Source organism: Pleurodeles waltl, chromosome 1_2 (genome assembly GCF_031143425.1).
Source record: "Pleurodeles waltl isolate 20211129_DDA chromosome 1_2, aPleWal1.hap1.20221129, whole genome shotgun sequence".
Classification (NCBI taxonomy): Eukaryota; Metazoa; Chordata; class Amphibia; order Caudata; family Salamandridae; genus Pleurodeles; species Pleurodeles waltl.
In genome coordinates this window covers 342183626-342202117 of record NC_090437.1, presented here as the reverse complement: position 1 = coordinate 342202117, position 18492 = coordinate 342183626, and the positions used below count along the sequence as shown (strand labels likewise).

At 47.4% G+C, this 18492-nt stretch overlaps 1 protein-coding gene across 1 annotated transcript in view; it reads left to right on the top strand.

Moving 5' to 3' along the window:
- The first annotated feature begins 713 nt into the window (after nt 1-713).
- SH3GL2 (SH3 domain containing GRB2 like 2, endophilin A1) overlaps nt 714-18492 on the top strand; it is a 629532-nt gene continuing 611753 nt past the window's right edge. The window contains exon 1 of the mRNA XM_069239475.1: nt 714-1057. Within this exon, the coding sequence (XP_069095576.1) occupies nt 1013-1057 (45 nt within the window). The 5' untranslated portion in view covers nt 714-1012. The remainder of the gene's footprint in view (nt 1058-18492) is intronic.

The window sequence follows — 18492 nt, the reverse complement described above, 5'->3', positions numbered from 1 at the left end:
GGCCCTATATAGTTACCATTTCACGCATGCGCAAATTGCACGTGCTAACACAATTCCATTAGTGACACAAAAATTACTAATAAGACAAACATGCGTGTGCTTGGATCTTTTCAGTACCTTCCAATGTAAAGCACTCGGTGTGTACTTTAAGAATTGGCAGGGTTTTGTGGACGATTGTTACCGTCATTTTTAGTTTAACTATACCAAGGTCAGCCAAGAGTTTACCATAACCTTACAATTAAGAAGGGGTTTGTTGTGTCGTTCTCTGAGGGGTGAAAGGGGAATTTTCGATTTTCATCCATACGGCATTTAAATATCAGCTTCCTTCTCTGTCATTTGCCATGACTTTCCCAAACGCTTTCTATTCCTGGCAGTGAGGAGATTATTTTGATGCCGTATTTTAAAATTGGGACGAGGATGTGGCCTAACGGCCGGAGCCACTGACCTTGGGGCTGCAGAGCCAGGTTCGAGTCTCAGTGTGGCTCAACATCCAGTGATTCTGGGCAAACCACCCAATGTTCCTACCAGAAATTAATGTGTCTTTGTGTAATGTAAAGCGCTCCGATACCTTCAGGTCGCGCTATATAAACAACAGCAAAAAAGAAATAAAAACAGTCTAATCCCTGCGCCGGCTGCTTATCCATAGCCCTGGTGCGTGGGGTGCTCTGTAGTAATGCACTGATTCTCGCACAGGTGTAATGATGTAGGCAGATAATTATCCTAAGGGATATCCCTGCAGAGTGACGGAAGGGATCAGCAGTCGTGGGATGGCTTCCCCTTTAAGAGGCTGGTTTCCCACCTATGACGTCAGGGTGTTCCTGCATTAAGATGGGTATTTGATAACGGAGGATTAGGCAGACCTAGGCGAAAGGGAGACGGACGTGAATCCCCCCTCCCCTGCGATCGGTCCTCCACCTGCGCTCTCCCCAGCATCAGCAAGCGGCGAGGAGAAGGCGCTGCATACCACAGCACTGCAGCCGGGATCATAGCCTCGTCGGTCGCTCCAACCACAATGTCGGTGGCAGGGCTGAAAAAGCAATTCCACAAAGCCACTCAGGTAGGGCGGCCTCGGCCTGCAGATTCTGTGCTCCCAATACTGCATCCCCTGCCTGGAAGGTCGCCCCTCCCCCGGCGAGCGAGCTGCTGCGGTTGTGCAGCCCATGAAGTTGTCCCTTGCTGAACTTGAGCTGAAGGTGATTGGGTTTGGTGCATTGCTTGCTGCCAGGGTGGATGCGCAGACCTGGCTGTCCTTGCAGTGCGGGTTTCCGTGTGTGCCCTGGGTGGATGTACCCCACATGGCACGCCAGTCAGTGTGTGCACTACAAGGAATGGGGTTTAGGCGGCAGATGTGTGGTGTGTTTGCTTGGCGGTTGGATGTTTAGTAGCCTGTCACTTGGCCCTGAAAGGCGGAGAGGATGCCACAGGATCTGTGACTGCACCTGCCCCGCCGGTAGTGTTTGTCTCAGGTTCGAGGCAGTCCTGCCGGTTCACTCATAGTTTCCTTACATACTGCGCGGCCGGAGAAGGCTGCCTTCCACAAGGAGCACACCCATCATGGGCACCCGGTTTATCCTTGGCTTTGTACATCATATAACGTTTAGTGACACTAGACCGATGCCGCGTCGAGGCGACCAGAGGGTGAACACGGCTTCTGACCTGCGTAATGGTCCACATTTATTGGGCTTGTCAGCGGGTGTATGTCGATGCATAGATTTCTGTTTACCTTCACCTGCTTCCTACACTCGTTGTATGTGATAGTATGTCAGCGCTGTGCAGCCCCCGGAAATAAGTGCGGATCCGTGTGGTGTTTCTGCCTGTACAAGAATCCGTGGGCCGGGGGCAGTGGTGAAATTACAAGCGTGCATTATGGTGAAATTACAAGTGTGCAATTATAATGAAATTACAAGTGGGCATTATGGAAAATTGTAAAATTACAAGCGTACATTGTGGTGAAATTACAAGCGTGCATTATGGACAATGGTGAAATTAAAAGTGTGTATTATGGGCAATGGTGAAATTACAAGCGTGCATTATGGTGAAATTACAAGCATGCATTATGGTGAAATTACAAGCGAGCATTATGGTGAAATTACAAGCATGCTTTATGGTGAAATTACAAGTGAGCATTATGGACAATGGTGAAATTGCAAGCGTGCTTTATGATGAAATTACAAGCGTGTATCACGGAGAATAATGAAATTACACTTGTGCATTTTGGAGACTGATGACATTGCGGTGTGCATAATGTTCATTGATGACATTACATGATTCTCCCTTGTTATAAATCACGGCAACGTCTTCACTTTACAGCAACCCTCTAAAGATTCGCGTGCTGGTATGCCATACAAATTGTGACAGCTCCTGCGATTGTATGAGGTACAGCTAGACAGACAGACCGCTTTACACCCAATGTGCAGTTACCCGGATACACCTGCAGCTCTCATGAACCACCGTAAACCTTCAGGAGAAAGTGAGCTTTCATTGTCAGGAGCGCCTCATTTTGCACATTCTCATGTCCTCCTCCTCTTCGTCGGCGTCTCCGGTGGTTCTTTGAAACCCCCATTGCCTTTCCGAGCCGGCCTGTGTAGCGCTTAGCAACTGCATTATTAAGCGGGTGTCGGGTTGCTCTACGGTGGTTGGGAGCCCTTGCTGTGGCACAGCCCGCTCCACCCTTCTGTGTGTGCGGTCAGCCGGCGATGTGCTGCGGCCTCACAACGCAACGAGAAGGGCTGTGCTGATTGTGTCATTGCTGTTCCTCTGGTGGGACTTCTCATCTCCTCTCCTCTTCTATTCTCCCCTCTCTTCCTTCTTAGGTCAGCATAGCTCGGCAAGTCGTTCTATGGTGCTTACTTACACTCTTTGAGCAGAGGCAAGTGTGTTTTAATTTTGCAGTTGTGTTTTTAGTCTTTCGGTGCTATGTTTTATTTTTTGACCCCATGCTGCCGCTGAAGCTTTTTTCAATTGCACCACAGGAGGTGGAACACTGCTTTGATGTCACTAATATATTAAAGGGAGCATCCGGTGGAAGATGTCACAGTACAGCTGGCATCATCAAGGTTCTGAAAATCTTACTGCTGGTGATTGTTAGCCATACAAGACTTGGCAAAGAACATTTTTTCCTCTGCACTGGATGACCTATTTAAGGTCATGCAAAGGACAGGGTCACCTGTTGTCGACCCCGTCAGCAACATTTTTGCGCCCAAAAGGGCCTAAACTTAGCACCGAAACATAGTGGAAGTGTGTGTGTGTGCGGGAACTGAAGGGGCTTGCAAGCACGTGAGCCAACGCTGTTTACTTTGCACACAGAGTGGATCATGTGACATTTCCAGTTTCCAGTGAATGCCGGAGAGCGGGGGCCATTAGAATACCTGTGGCAGACATTCAAAACAAGTTATACCTGTTGAGACGACGGTAGCTCTTGTGTTGAGCAGGTACAGGTTACTGCAGGGGACACTGAGAAGCAATCCGTGTAATCGCATAAAAAAACTATTTCCAGGTGATCTGACTACACCAAAGGTTGATTACATGGAGCTCCTAGCATGATCCTTTCACCTCTCATGTATGTGTCCCATTTTTATACTGAGATTTCAATGCAGCTTTTACATTTTTATTTTAGACTTTATTTTATTCTTATAGGACTTTTGAAACGGAGGCAAACCAGCCACAAAGGGCTAGTGAGTTATTTGGATAATGCAGATAACCTGGCACTGCCTGGCTTCGCATGGGACAGTATTCATGGGATTAAGTTATGGGTCAGTATAGCCATAGACATAAAAAACCATGATACTAAATAGAGCTCCACCTCCAGGTTATGATCTAGGCAAGATTTGGCAACAGAAGGATCTCCATGCACCATAATGCATGAGGGTGGTGACATGGAAACAAGATTTGCGTGTGATTTACGCAGGCTGTAGGTGAAGGGGGTTTGCATAGAGTGTATGATGTGGGATATTTAACTCGAGCAATGCAGGAGTTTTCTCCAGAGGGCTCTTCAGGTCCTCAAAGAATTGTAGGAGTAAGTCACGCAACCTTCTTCGATTCAGGGCAGTTTGTTCCAGAGTGTGGGGCGTAGCAGAAGAATACCGCCCTCCTTGTGTCTGCCATTTGAGCCGTTTGGGTCTCTAGCCTGCCCAAGGCGAAGCTCTGTGTGTTTCACAGTTGGCCTAGGGTGGAGAGTTCCTCTGCTCCTAGGTGAGTGCCCGGTTGGCTGAGAGGCTCAGCAGTAAAGGTTGTGAGAACGTTCGAGACACAGCATAGAAATAGTCGGAAGCTCACGGAAGGAGAAAGGGTGCAGGAGAGTTCTAGATGTGAATGAGTTACCTGGCCAATAGAATCGGTGGATCCTCTAATGGAGGGAAGGATGCGCTCAGAGGCAAAGCCTAGGAGAGCCAGAAGGGAAACATGGAAACCAGATAAGGCAACGAGCAGTTCATCTCAGTCGTGTAAGACACTCAGCAGCTCTTTTGGAACAGTGCTGAGTGAACTTCTGTGAAAGAGGCACCAAGCCTCAGAACTCACTGGCACAATCTGTGATCACAACTAGGGGTTCAGCAAAAACAAGAGAGGGCAGAGGGATCGCAGGAAGAGGAACTGAATACAGAAAAGGGCCCAGAAAAATCAGGACTGGAATCTACGAAACAAATACTCAAATGTAGCACTGAAATGGAAGAGAAGAAATTTGCATAGAAACAAAGATTGGACTGCAAGTTTAGAGTCTGAACAAGAAGCTCTGGAAAACAAGGCAGGGAATCTGCACCCAATCGAGGACACGATTGAAAGTAAGGGCAATGAACTAATAACACTGAGATACAACAGAAGGGCTATGTAGCGAGCCACTCGGGCGCTACCTTCTTTACTGCCCCACTCCGTGACGTGGTACGGTGTCCAGAGTGAGGGGCTATAAAATAAATGGAGACAGGACCCGCGTGGTGTTTTCCGCCAGCAAAAGTACATGCCGGGTCTGCATGTTTTGTTTCCTGTATTGGCGGCCGCACGTCGGTCACAGGCTGCAATATTAGCCCTGCCTGCACCCTCTACATCTGGCGACAAGGCAGTGCCCACGTGCTGCCCTCACCTGCGCTCGCTCCACCCAGAGCATTTATTCACTGCTCCCTCGCCATTTGAACCCGGAGCACACCCACCAGGCCGGCGGCCACACAGCGCTCCGGCGGCCCAAAGCGACGCATGCCTGGCACGTTCCTGTGGTGTTTGGCTGCCTCTCCCTGGGAAGGACTGGAGGGCACTCCTCCCTACTACCGGCGGTGGAAAAGAGTGAGTCTGCCTCCTCCTCTCTTTTCAGCTTGTTGTCACCATGTGGGATACACGCACGCTGGAGCGCGAGGACCCTGAAGCTGCCCTTTCCACTGCCCGCGTGTGATAGAGGTTTCGGCTGGCCGGAGGCAGTCCTGCTGTCGGGGGCAGACAGTGCCAGTGCGAGGCATCAGAGTTGGGTGCCCACACTCAGTGGACTTTTGGTGGGGCATTTATCCTGCTCACATTTTTTTTTTTTTTCAAGGAAGGGTGAAGGAAGTGCTGCGTTTTTTTTTTTTTCTTCTTCTTTCCTCATCTACACCAGCCTCTACGAAGGAGAAGAAGGCTAAGTCCCAAGCCTGATCATGAGTTCCCTGCCAGATGCAGACGCCCACCGCCCAGCCCACCAGCATGGGTCTCACTCGTCTGTCACCGCGCTACCACCATTTAGCCAGCTGGCAAACCCTGCCACAGCTGCGACCCCATGGTGCCACTGGCATGGAAGGCTAAGACACTACTTCCGAGCCACACGTGAGACAGATGGTGCAGTGCAACGGTCTTTGATGTTGCATTTCGGGGGCGATGAGCTCTATGATCTGTTCGAAATGCTGCAGGAGACGGGGGATGACAACAACTTCGACGCGGCAGTAGCAGCCCTTAACAAGTACTTTGGCCCGCAGCTCAACCCTGATTATGAAAAGTTCAAGCTGCGGCAGGCCCAGCAGACCGACACCGAATCGGTGGACATGTTCTACGCGTGCCTGCGCAAGCTGGCAAGCACCTGCACAGGTATCAATCACCACGAAGAAATCTGGTCGCAGATAATTCAGGGATGTCGCTCCTCAGCGCTGTGAAAGCTGATCCTACGACAACCAGGTATCTCGCTTGATGACATCCTCACCTAGCGCGATCGCACAAGCTATCCAACAGCCGCGCTGAGGACATGGCTGCGCCCTGGCATGGTCATTCATTGCTCCACGCCGAACAAAACCGGGCCCCATAAAGGAAGACCAAGTTGCCGCCATCTCCCGCCGTCAAAGCTCCCCCGTATGGCTCAGCAGGCCCAAATGGAGGAAAAGGGGTGTGGCAATTGCGGTGGTGAACACCGCACGCCAGGTGTGTGTCCGGCGAAAGACAAGAACTGCTCCGGATGCGGCAAACCCAACCACTTCGCCAAGGTCTGCCGGGGTGGGCGACCTCGGACCAGAACCACTTCCACGCGAAGGGCAGTGGTAAAACAGGTGGCGCTGGATGACGAAACAGGAGCAACTGCGTATGTCAACGAGAAAGAGGAGGAAATATTTGTGGTCTCCTTTGCTGACAGACGGGATCAGAGGCGGCGGCCTCCTCCCATGTGCACCATAACAGTCAACGACACGCCGATATTGGCACTCATTGACACCGGAGCATCGGTCAATGTTATGGACCTTGAGTAATACAACAAATTGTCTCCTCTGCCAGAGCTTAAACTGTGCTGCACCAAGATATACGTGTACGGTGGCGTAGAACTGCTTCCACTCAGAGTGACAATAGAAGTCACTGTCGGCAGCGATGGACACTCTGCGCAAGCAAAATTCCATGTGGCGGAAGGGAAGAAAGGTACACTCCTAGGGTGTCACACAGCCGAAGATCTAGAACTGGTGTTCCTCACCCGTCAGGTGCATGATTCACACGCCGAAGCAGTGCTGGAGGAGTTCCCAGAACTTTTTCTGTGGATTGGGGAAGCTGAAGGGCAAGCAGTTTCACCTTCATGTTGACCCTACTGTTTACCCCACAACATTGAGACATCGGAGAGTGCCGTTTCACCTGAGGCCTCGGGTGGAACAGGAACTACAGACCCTTGAAGAGCCACGGGTAATAGAAAAAGTGAGTGGGCCTACGCCTTGGGTTTCACCTCTGGTCATCGCCCCAAAGCCCAAACAGCCCGGAGCCATTCGTTTCTGTGTGGATATGCGCCTCCCCAACAGTGAAATCAAACGGGAGCGCCATATCACACCCACCATGGACGACATAATAGCAGACTTGAACGGAGCTCAATGGTTCTCCAAGCTAGACTTGAACTCAGGATACCACCAACTAGAACCAACCCCGGAGAGCCACATTATTACCACCTTCTCGACACATGTGGGGCTCTGTCATTATAGACGGTTAAGTTTTGGGGTCTCATCCGCGGCTGAGATTTTCCAGAACGCCATCCGAGAGACTCTGTTCGGTCTGGCAGGCGTTATCGACTTAAGCAATGACATTTTGATTTTCTCCAGCACTCTGGCAGACCATCATAGGCACCTGCGAGATACCCTCCAGTGACTGTCAAATGCTGGGTTAACGCTGAATAAGAAAAAATGTGCATTTTACTGCAACTCCGTGGACTTTTTTGGCTACATTTTCTCGAGGGAGGGGTTGAGAGTCGACCCCAAGAAGGTGGAAGCCATAAAAGGAGCATCGATACCCCGCAATGCCACTGAGATCAGGAGTTTCCTTGGGATGGCGACATACTGCGGGAGGTTCATCCCCAATCTTGCCACCCTCTCCGATCCCCTCCGGCGACTCATGAAGACCAATATCCCGTGGGAGTGGGGTCCGGAGGAGGACAAAGCTTTCCGGGCCGTGAAAACAGCCCTACTGGACACAGCAGTGATGGCTTATTTTCACCCACAGAGGAGAACCAAAGTGGTAGTGGATGCCAGCCCTGTTCGGCTAGGAGCAGTGCTGCTGCAAGAACAAAGTCACTAGCAATGGACGCTTGTAGCTTACGCCAGCCGAGCCCTCTCAGACACGGAGGCTCGGTACCCACAAATTGAGAGAGAGGCGTTAGCCATTAGGTGGGCCTGTCAGCATTTCCACTTATATCTATGCGGAAACAAGTTCAGAGACGTCACCGATCACAAGCCGTTGGTGTCCCTCTTCGCAGGCTCCACCAGGCTTGCTCCTCCACACATCAAAAAGTGGGCTGTACTTCTGCAACCGTATCGGTTCCAAGTGGTCTACCGCCCGGAGGTCAACAATCCCGCGGACTATCTGTTGCGACAGCCTTTGCCACTGTGCTCCGAGGAACAATCAGATGAAGTGGACGGGCGGGTGGAGAGTTTTGTAAGCATGTTAGTGAACATGGCCTGCCGTACGGCTCTCACAGTGGCTGAAATTGCTGACGCCTCAGCTAGAGATGCCCTCATAAGCCGTGCAAAGGAGGCCTTACACAATCGTTCCTGGAAACGTTTCCTTGATAAACCATCCGTGTCTGACCCGGATGTTAGAAGAGCGATGCAACACCTGTGGAAAGTGAGGCTGGAGCTCTCGGTGAGTCCAGAGGGTCTTCTCCTAAGAGGACAACGTTTGGTGATACCCCGCAGCCTGCAGAGTCGAGTGGTGGAATTGGCGCACCAAGGCCATCAAGGAACCGCAAAGACGAAGGCGTGTCTGTGAAGCAAGGTGTGGTTCCCAGGTTTGGAACCCATGGTGGACGACGTGATAGGCAGATGCCATACATGCGCCATTACCGCTCAGGAAGCTGTCCCCGCTCCTGTTGTGACTGAGCCGTCCAGCGCTCGCCCCTAGTCTAGGATCAGTCTGGACTTTGGCATTTTTCCAGATGGACATCTGACAGCTGTGATGGTCGACTCGTGCACGCGGTTCCCTGTGGTGGAACTGGTGGTGTCAACGGCTTTTGAACACGTCCGCCCTGTTCTTGAGAAGACATTCGCTTTTTTGGGTTTGCCTGACGAGATACGAACTGACAATGGACCCCCTTTCCATGGTCAGGAGTTCCATGATTACTTACGCTCGCTGGCCATAACGCATAGAAGGATCACCCCGCAATGGCCTCAGGCGAATGGGGACATAGAGCGTTTCATGAGAACAATGAATCGCGCCCTGCGAATCGGGGTGAGTCAGCAAGAGAACTCCGAGCTCTGCCTCCACACCTTCCTGAGGGCTTACCGACAGACCCCCCACCGCACCACTGGGTGTGCCCTGGCAGCCTTGCTGCTCATCTCGCCACCCAGAGACTGTTTACCAGCGGATAGAGGCTGGCATCCTGCTGTCTTAGACATATCTAAGACGCAGGAGAAGAGAGAAATGACTAACGCTAAAGCCAGCGCTAACCGGAGAGCGAAGTGTCCCGATCTGCAAGTAGGGGATACGGTCATTCTGAAGGACCGCCGCCCAGGATAAAAGTTTCGTACCCCGTTTGAGCCCGATGTTTGGAGGGTGGAGAGCATTGTAGGGACCATGGTGACTGCCGTGCAGGTGACAAGGAACGTGTCGTGGTTCCGGAAGGTGGTGCCCTCGGAGGAGGGTGTTGCCGCAGAAGGAGGAAAGGAAGAAGAGTGCGGAGCGTTTGAAACCGGAGACGGCAACACTTGTTTTGCTGGGTGCCGCAGTGTCCCGGTCGGGGTTTGTTCCCCAGACACGCAGCCAGTTGGGAGGTCTGAGCCCCGAGACGGACGCACCAGGTACCACCTGCGGCCTAACCATAATCCCAGCCAGCGGCTGAAGGACTTCCTGTGCTGAAGAGGACTGAGGCGTCAGGTGGTGTGTCTCTCTCTCTCTCTTTCTCTCTCTTCTCTCTTCTCTATCTCTCTCTCACTCTCTCTCTCTCTCTCTCTCTCTCTCTCTCTATCTCTCACTCTCAGTCTCTCTCTCTCTCCTTTTGTTTTTCTGTTTATCTATTTTGCTTAATGTGGTTTGTCTCTTGTTCGGGTGTTGGTAATGACGTACTAAAACCTGGGGGGTATGGAGAGAGCCACTCAGACCCTACCTTGTTTACTGCCCCACTCCGTTACGTGGTACGTTGTCTGGAGTGAGGGGCTATAAAATAAATAGAGACGGGACCCGCATGGTCTTTTCCGCCAGCAAAAGTACATGCCGGATCTGCGTGTTTTGTTTCCTGTATTTGCGGCCGCACGTGGGTCACAGGCTGCGATATTAGCCCTGCCTGCGCCCTCTACAGGCTACACCAACAAGGAAGAGACACAGACATGCTACAGTAGTAAAACAGCTACTGAAAAAAAAACAAGTAATAATGAATACCCAAAACACACATAACTAGGATCAAACCTTAAAGCCAAGCAGCAAGACAGCAATGGTCGTGCAGAGTCTCAGCAGTAAAGATGGTTACAAGAGCAACCAGCTCTCAGCTCAGAGGAAAGAAATAGCTGATAGTTTAAGGAAGGAGCGAGTGCAGTAGATAGAGCTAGGTTTGAGGACTTAACCTATCAAAGGGTACCAGGGATCCGCCAATGGAGGGAGTGATTGGAGAGGGAAAGACTATGAAAGCCAGCAGGTGCAAGAAGAGAAATAGAGAACTAGGAACGCAGTGCAGATTGTAGCAGAAGGAGAGAGAACTCTAGAAAGGATTAAGTCATGGGCCAGTATATCCATAGACATCATAAACCATGATACTAAATAGAGCTCCACCTCCAGGATATGATCTAGGCTAGAATTGGCAACAGAAGGATCTCCATGCACCATAATGCATGAGGATGGTGATGTGGAAACAAGATTTGCGTGTGATGTGGAGAAAGGTGTGCAGTGTGTTGAGAGAAAAACTGGTGAAAAGGAAAGACCACATAGTCTTATCTTAGTTCATAGGATTGTCAAAAACGCCTTAAGAAATCTGAAAGCACATCATGGGAGCACCAGGACTAGAAATTACCGTCTCCTGGCTTCCTTAGCACTGGTGTGTCGCACAAGTAAGATACATCTAGAAAAAGCATACTCAAACACCACAGCCATCGGGGACTGAGGGGTGGGGACCCACCAGGACTTACTAATATGTGCCTCAAGCTTCTTCCTTTTTCTGTCCAGGAAGTGACAGGTGAAGTTGTCTCCTTATACCTTATTCTTTTACCGTGCTTTCCATGTCCACTATCATAGGTGCAGTTGAGACCCAAAAACTGTTAACTAATCAGCTACTAAAAATCTTTCTGCCCGGCAATCCGTATGTGCCTGCACACAACAGTCTTAACGTTTATAGGCAATCCTAAACATTTCGACACGTTTGTTGCAGATTCATCAAGATAAGGAAAGTTAATGGACTCGGCATATTCACAGCCTCTGGCATTCAAGGCTCACATAATGGCAGAAAAAACCTTTGTAGAATAAAAAAAAAAAATGACCTGATTGAAAAACAAACGGTTATCCTCTGATTCATTAATTGGGTGCTTGAATGATGTTGTGTTTTATAGCCTTGCAGAAATGTTTAGTCTTTTTGTGGCTTTGGGTTATATTATCAAGTTAGAAGTCATTTTAAATTTGCTGAGGATGTGTGCACGCTGGCAAGCAGTTTTCGGTGTTTGAACGACTTAAGAGGATTTTTGTATTACATTTTCAATTTTCAATTTTCTGAGTTTCTGCATTTGTTTTTAGCTAGCACTCAGCCCATGATTATACCATACTGGGTACTGTCTGTTTTTTACCCCTTAGCTGCTGGGCCTCCCCCAATTCCCCACCCCCCAATTGCTAAGCCCTTTTTTGGCTATTTGGGGTAGTTCGCAGGTAGGCCTTCATAACGTTTTGCCCACATAAGCTATCCAAGCCAAATTTGCATTCTTTTTTTCCAACATCCTAGGGATCCTAAAGGTACCCATAGTTTGTGGGTACCCCTGGAGGAGACCAAGAAATTAGCCAAAATACAGTGAAAATGTAGTTTAAAAAAAAAAAAAAAAAGGAAAAAAGGTCTACAGAAGAAGGCTTGTGATTGTTTCTCTGAAAATGGCATCAACAAAGGGTTTGCGGTGCTAAAATCACCAGCTTTCAGGAACAGACAGACTTGAATCAGAAAATCACACTTTTCAACACAATTTTGGCATTTTACTGGGATATACTCCATTTTTACTATTTTTTTGTGTGCTTTCAGTCTTCTTCCAGCTAATGACAGAAATGGGCATGAAACCAATGCTGGATCCATGAATGCTAACGATTTCTGAAAAGTAGACAACATTGTGAATTCAGCAAGGGGTCACTTGTGTAGATCCTACAAGGTTTTCCTACAGAGAATAACAGCTGAAATAAAAAAATATTGAAATTGAGGTGAAAAAAACAGCCATTTTTCTGCATGTTTTACTGTGTAACTTTTTCCTGCGATGTCAGATTTTTGAAAGCAATATACTGTCACATCTGCTGGACTCTTCTGGTGGCGGGGATATATAGGGCTTGTAGGTTCATCAAGAACCCGAGGTACCTAGAGCCAATGAATGAGCTGCACCTTGCAATGGGTTTTCATTTTATACCGGGCATACAGCAATTAATTTGCTGAAATATAAAGAGTGAAAAATGGGTATCAAGAAAATCTTTGTTTTTCCAAAATGGGTACAAGATAAGGTGTTGAGAAGCAGTGGTGATTTGCACATTTCTGAATTCCGGGGTGCCCGTACTAGCATATGAATTACAGGGCATTTCTCAAATAGACATCGTTTTTACACACTGTCTTACATTTGGAAGGAAAATATGTAGAGAAAGAAAAGGAGCAAATATACATGTTCTGCTATTCTGTGTTCCCCCAAGTCTCCCGATAAAGATGGTACCTCACTTGCGTGGGTAGGCTTAATGTCAGCAACAGGAAACATAACATGGACACATCACATGTTTTTTTTGGAAAGTGCCTAGCTGTGGATTTGGGCCTCTAGCTCGGCCAGCACCTAAGGAAACTTACAAAACCTGTGCATTTTTAAAAACTAAACACCTAGGGGAATGCAAGATGGGGTGACTTGTGGGGCTCTCACCAGGTTCTGTTACCTGGAATCCTTTGCAAACCTCAAAATTTGGCCCAAAAACACTTTTTCCTCACATTTCGGTGACAGAAAGTGCTGGAATCTGAGGAGCCACAAATTTCCTTCCACCCAGTATTCCTCCTAGTCTCCCGATAAAAATGGTACCTCACTTGTGTGGGTAGGCCTAGTGCCCGCAACAGGAATAGATCAAACAAAGGTCAATGTTGGTCCTTACATGAGGGCAACTGTTGACCCTGGGGTGATCCATTCCTGATGCAGGCACTAGGTGCAGGCACTCAAGTGGGGTAGCGTTTTTATCAGGGCAGGTGGTGAAGCACTGGGTGGTAGGAATTTTGTGGATCCCAGCATATTCCTGTAGTTTGTTTAACAGAAATGCAAGAAAAAATACAGTTTTTATTCAACATTCTGGATTTTCAGGGTATTCTGGGTAAGAAAACTTTGGGTAATCCACACAAGTCACACCTCTGTGGACTCCCCCAGATGTCTAATTTCCAAAAATGTCTGGGTTTGGTATGTTTCCCTATATGGCCGCTGAGCACAGGACCAAAAACGCATGTGACTGCCTTACAAAGCCATTTTATTTTGTGATAGATAATTTTGATGTCTCCACAATACGATTTGGGTGGTGGAATATGGGGCTGAACTAAATTGGGGAGCTCCCAAGAGAGCACTCTCTCTGTGCTTGCCGCCGCATGCACCTGCTGTCTGGGTTGGGCTAACGCGCTATTGTCCCGCTGCAAAGACTGTGCTTGTGAAGGGACAGCAGGACTGTCCTCGTCACCTCCCTCATAATCACTGGAAGAGGAGTTATCGAATGGGACTCCAACTGAAAAATCACTCCAAGAGTCTGCGCCAGTGCTCTGTCCCTCAGATGCTGTCTCAGTCTCTGATCCTACGTCAGAGCTGCCCTCTATAACCTGAGTTAGGGCTTGAGCAACAGTCATCCAACGAGATGCCATCTCTGCTACTGGCTAAACTGTTGCTCTAAAACACTAGCCTACGTAGACAGTCTCAAATTGCTGGTGGTTGATACCTGCAACAGTAGAGGTCACCTCACCTTTGCTTCTTCCCTCAATCAGCATGTTCTTTCAAGACACTCAAAAAAACTAATAGGCCACACTATAACTTCACCTTGTCACAAATCGGCACAGTCTTTAGCGCCTCGAGCGCACTATCCAACAACCATTATTGGTGCTCCCACTCCAATGACCTCCTCCTCGGATTCCCTACTATTACCTAGCAAAAGTGCCTTTCCTCTCTTCATAGCCCCCTGCACATACATTTCATTTGTATTATAGCGCAGGTAATGGCTGGCTTTACTAATCCACTCAGCTATTCATCTATAATACAGTTTTGATCCTTTCAGTAGGCATATAAACCTTCTGAGCTTCTTTATGGCATCAAAACTGCCACTAGACTTAAGTCAGATCCTTTTCTAGCAGAAACATAATCACAAGAGTTACTTTTTTTTATTGCTGCCTAAAAGCTACAGTTGAAATGCATCAGTTGAAGTATGTGCATTGTTTTGAAGACGCAAGCTGCAACTGCAAGAGAACTGGTGGTGAATATAAAACATATATATATATATATAAAGAGATCTCTTTTATATTTGGGTGTGGTATTCCTGGGGGCCGGTCTCAGCCTCCAGGGAAACCACACACGTTGACAAAAGTAATCACATATATATATATTTATATCTATGAATATATATATATATATATATATATATATATATATATATATATATATAGATAGGTGTATCTATATATAGATCTATCTATAGATATATAGATCTATATATTTTTTTAACAGCTATATGGTTTCCTTGGGGGCTATAGTGGCCCCCAGGGAAACCATATAGCTGTTAAAAAAAATTATTGCCCCTAAAGGGGGTCGCCCTGCTCACGAGCAACGCCTGTCCATTTAATTTTGTTTTTATTTTATATTTTAAAAATGTTTAAAAAAAAAAATTTACACCCCTGGGGGGTCCCCCCCAGGGGTAAACCTACTTTAAAAAAAAAATAAAAAAAAAATGTGCCCTCGAGGAGGGTGGCCCGTTTGCTGAAGGGGACGACCCCCACCCCAAGTGAAATCTCTGGTGTCTAGTGAGGGTTTCCTGGCCAGGAAACCCGTTTGCAAAGGCCTCGTTTGAAAGGGGAGAGTCACCGCTTCCTGCTCTGATGGAGGAAACAGATAGTAACATCAACGTGCCTTGCGGCATGCAGATGTCACAAAGGGGCAGGAGGGGTGTGGGGGGGATACACGGAAGAACTTCTGTATCTCCCAGGGTATTTAAAAAAAAATCCTCGAGTGCGATGCACCAAAGGATTTTTTAACCCCCTCCCTGGTGTCGGCTACTGGTCGTGACCTGCACCAGGGAGGTAGTGTGGGCATCCGCCAGTGGCCAACGCCCGCACCCAACAGGTTAAAGCGCTTGCTGTGGATGGCTGAATGGGTGAACAGGTGAGGGCCTTAGTGCTTTGAGTCTAGATGGGTGTTGGTGCCAGCTATAAAGGTGACTTTGAGTGCTCAGCACAACATGTTTACATTATCATGGTGGAAAGTACTTTAATGACCTGAACATAGCTTGTGATGATTTCAAGTGCTTGCATGCAGGAGTTTTATTTGTAATGCTGAATACATCAATGTGGTTTGTGAGCGGTTGCACATAGTCATGTGAAATATAGTAGCATGGCTACATTCTTAATCTTGGCAAGTATCTACCCAGCTACGTAAAGAATGATGGGAAGAGGGTTTAATGTGTTACCCCTTGAAGGTATTGGTTTGTTTCTGTGCATGGTGAAATCAATGAGGTTCCTAAGCACTGCGGGTGCTTCCTTCATGGTCTTGTTGTAGGTGTTTCCTGGGAGACGGAAGGGCCTGAGCAAGCAAAGAGCTTTTTGTGGATGCTTTTTTTTTTTTAGCCAGAGGATCTGTAGATGAGGTAGAATTATGTACTGTGTGCCTAAAAGAGTTTAAGGTGGGTTTGCATGATTTTTTGCTCCTGCATGGAAACCTGACCATTAGGCAGGATGTTGGGTACTCAGTCTGTGGTAGGTGGTTAGCCGCCAGGTACAATCAGCAGCAGCATTGTAGCCCAGCAGGGAATTAACTTTAGTCTTAAGCCTTGAGGAAACTTTCATCACACAGCTCAACATTCAGATAGGGGAACACCGGGGTCTATGCAGGCCCAGTCATTTTAGCGTCCCAGAGCTGGAGTGGAGCTCCAGCTTCCAGAAGTTCTCAGTTGGACATTAGCCTACTGCCACACAGTGTCAATGCATTATAGAAGTTTGAAACCCCAGTCAACCTTGTTTGGGTAGACTATATATCCCAAAAGGTGTTTTTTTAGAAGGTCAGACATAGATCAACTCCCAGAGTGCACTCTGAGGGCTGGTGGCTACGTCACATCAGGTGCATACAAATCTCCAGGGGCTTGCCCTGGCAGGAATCCGTGTTTATTACCACAAGAAAGGACCTAAAGAAAAAAATAAGCAGAGAAATTAAGAGGGGTAGGATGGTACTGTTGCTGTTGTTTCTTCATAGGCAGCAGCCAAAATCCTACTAACAATGATTGTTTCATTCACAGTCATCCTAGCGGAACGCTAACAAAATGTGTTGTGAATGTGAGTGCATTAAATCCTACATGATACCCAGCTGGTAGGGGGACCAATTGAAGCTTGCTCCATGCATTTAGTAAACCAAGGTTGCCCCTAAAAAGCATCAGATTTGTAATTTGGCGAGCAACTAGGGACCTTTCACCCCATGCCACAAATTGGTGGGCATCTTCCAGTACTGTAATGCCAACACCAGTATGTGGGTACATATTTGGGACAGGATTGTAAGGTCCTCTGGGACGTGCTCATCATAGATGGTGGGTGCGAGCCACGTTTCTGGGAATATTGCATCAATGTTGTTGGTAGTTATTCCATCTGCTGTCTGCCAGAATGTGTATGTGACATTAATTACCATGAGTGATATGAAGGATATTGGTGGGGCATGTTATTGAGTGCCGTGATGTATATGACATTCGTGTAGTCTGACAGTACTTTTGAGGTGCCTGTGTTTGTACATGCGTGTTGCAGAGAGTAGGAATGGGGCATTGACCGTTGAGGTATATGTTGGCTTACCCGTGTAGCGCAGCGACTCTGACCTTGCATTCTACAGATAATCAAGTGTAATTTCAATAGTATTGGAGGAAGTGGGACATGGATCGAATCACACTTTGACTGCATTTAATAATTGTGCCATAGTCTGCCATGGCCACACAGTAGCATGGATCCAGAATAATATTGTTTGCCTTCCCATCTCATTCTTCATCCTTTTCTATTACTTCTTTGAGGGAAGCATGCTGAACCAAGGACGAGACACAGCTTCGCTCATTTGATTCCTTTACAGGTACTTGGTGCTACTAGAGGAATACATCTCAGGTACCGAAAAAAAACACCTTTCATTTACCAGATCCTTTCTGGCAGGAGTGGGTTGTTGCTGCCGTCCCTTGATAGCTCAATACAGGAGAGCTTAAGGGAGGAATGACCTGCAGCCTCATCAAGCATCCTTGGTACAGTGACACTCGATGGGCGTAAAAATAAAAATGTACAGAAAGAACTGCAGTGTTCCAAGAATACTAGAGCACCTATTTGAGCTCCATGCAAGTATTAATGATATGAGCCTAGTTATTTGTGGTATGCATTCTTATTTTTTTGCACTACTAAACTGAAAAAAATCAATAAACACCTATTAAAAAAGAGATTAGAGTTTACTTTTCAGTCCTCTGCAATTGTTTGTACTGGTTAAATATAAGATATGATAAGTCTCAACCAGTATGACTGGTTTTGAGGAGACTACAGTATTTTGATCAAGCCCCGCAGGCTTTTATTGGAAACTTTGTATCTTGATATACTTTGTTCATCAAGTAGTGCTACCAGAATTTCCAGAATGGCTATCATGGTGTCTTGCTTAAAGTGGCCTGGAACCCTTGTGTTGGTGATCCTCGACTGACAGAATAAGAGATTCTTGAAAGTGAAACAAAGAACATTTAAAGAACATATGGTCAGCGTCAGGCAGACCTTTTATTCAAATTATGGCCTGTGTCTAAGGTTGTCGCCTGGTCGGGTTTTACCAGCGTGACCAATATTTTTATGTCCCAGCCGGTACAAAAATGAGGCTACCAATGAAAGGCTCTGAATAAATAAATTGTGGCTTATAGTTTTAGATGACATCTCCAAGAATATATTTGTAAAATCAAAACCCCAATTGTAGGGTAGATTCATGAGTCCAATCTAATTTTTCCCTGTATTAGCAAATTGGAAGAGAGATGACAGAAATGAAAACAATAGGCCTGATGTAGACTTTGGCTGGCACGACAATTCGTTTCATGATGGACTACCCTGTCTGTCTAACTCTTGGTATGTCTGGCTCATTTGGAGATGGGTAGATCATAAACTTCCCGTTGATGGGGTCCCTGTTGGTTATGTCAATGGAATCATCAAACACCAAGAAAAAGAGGGGT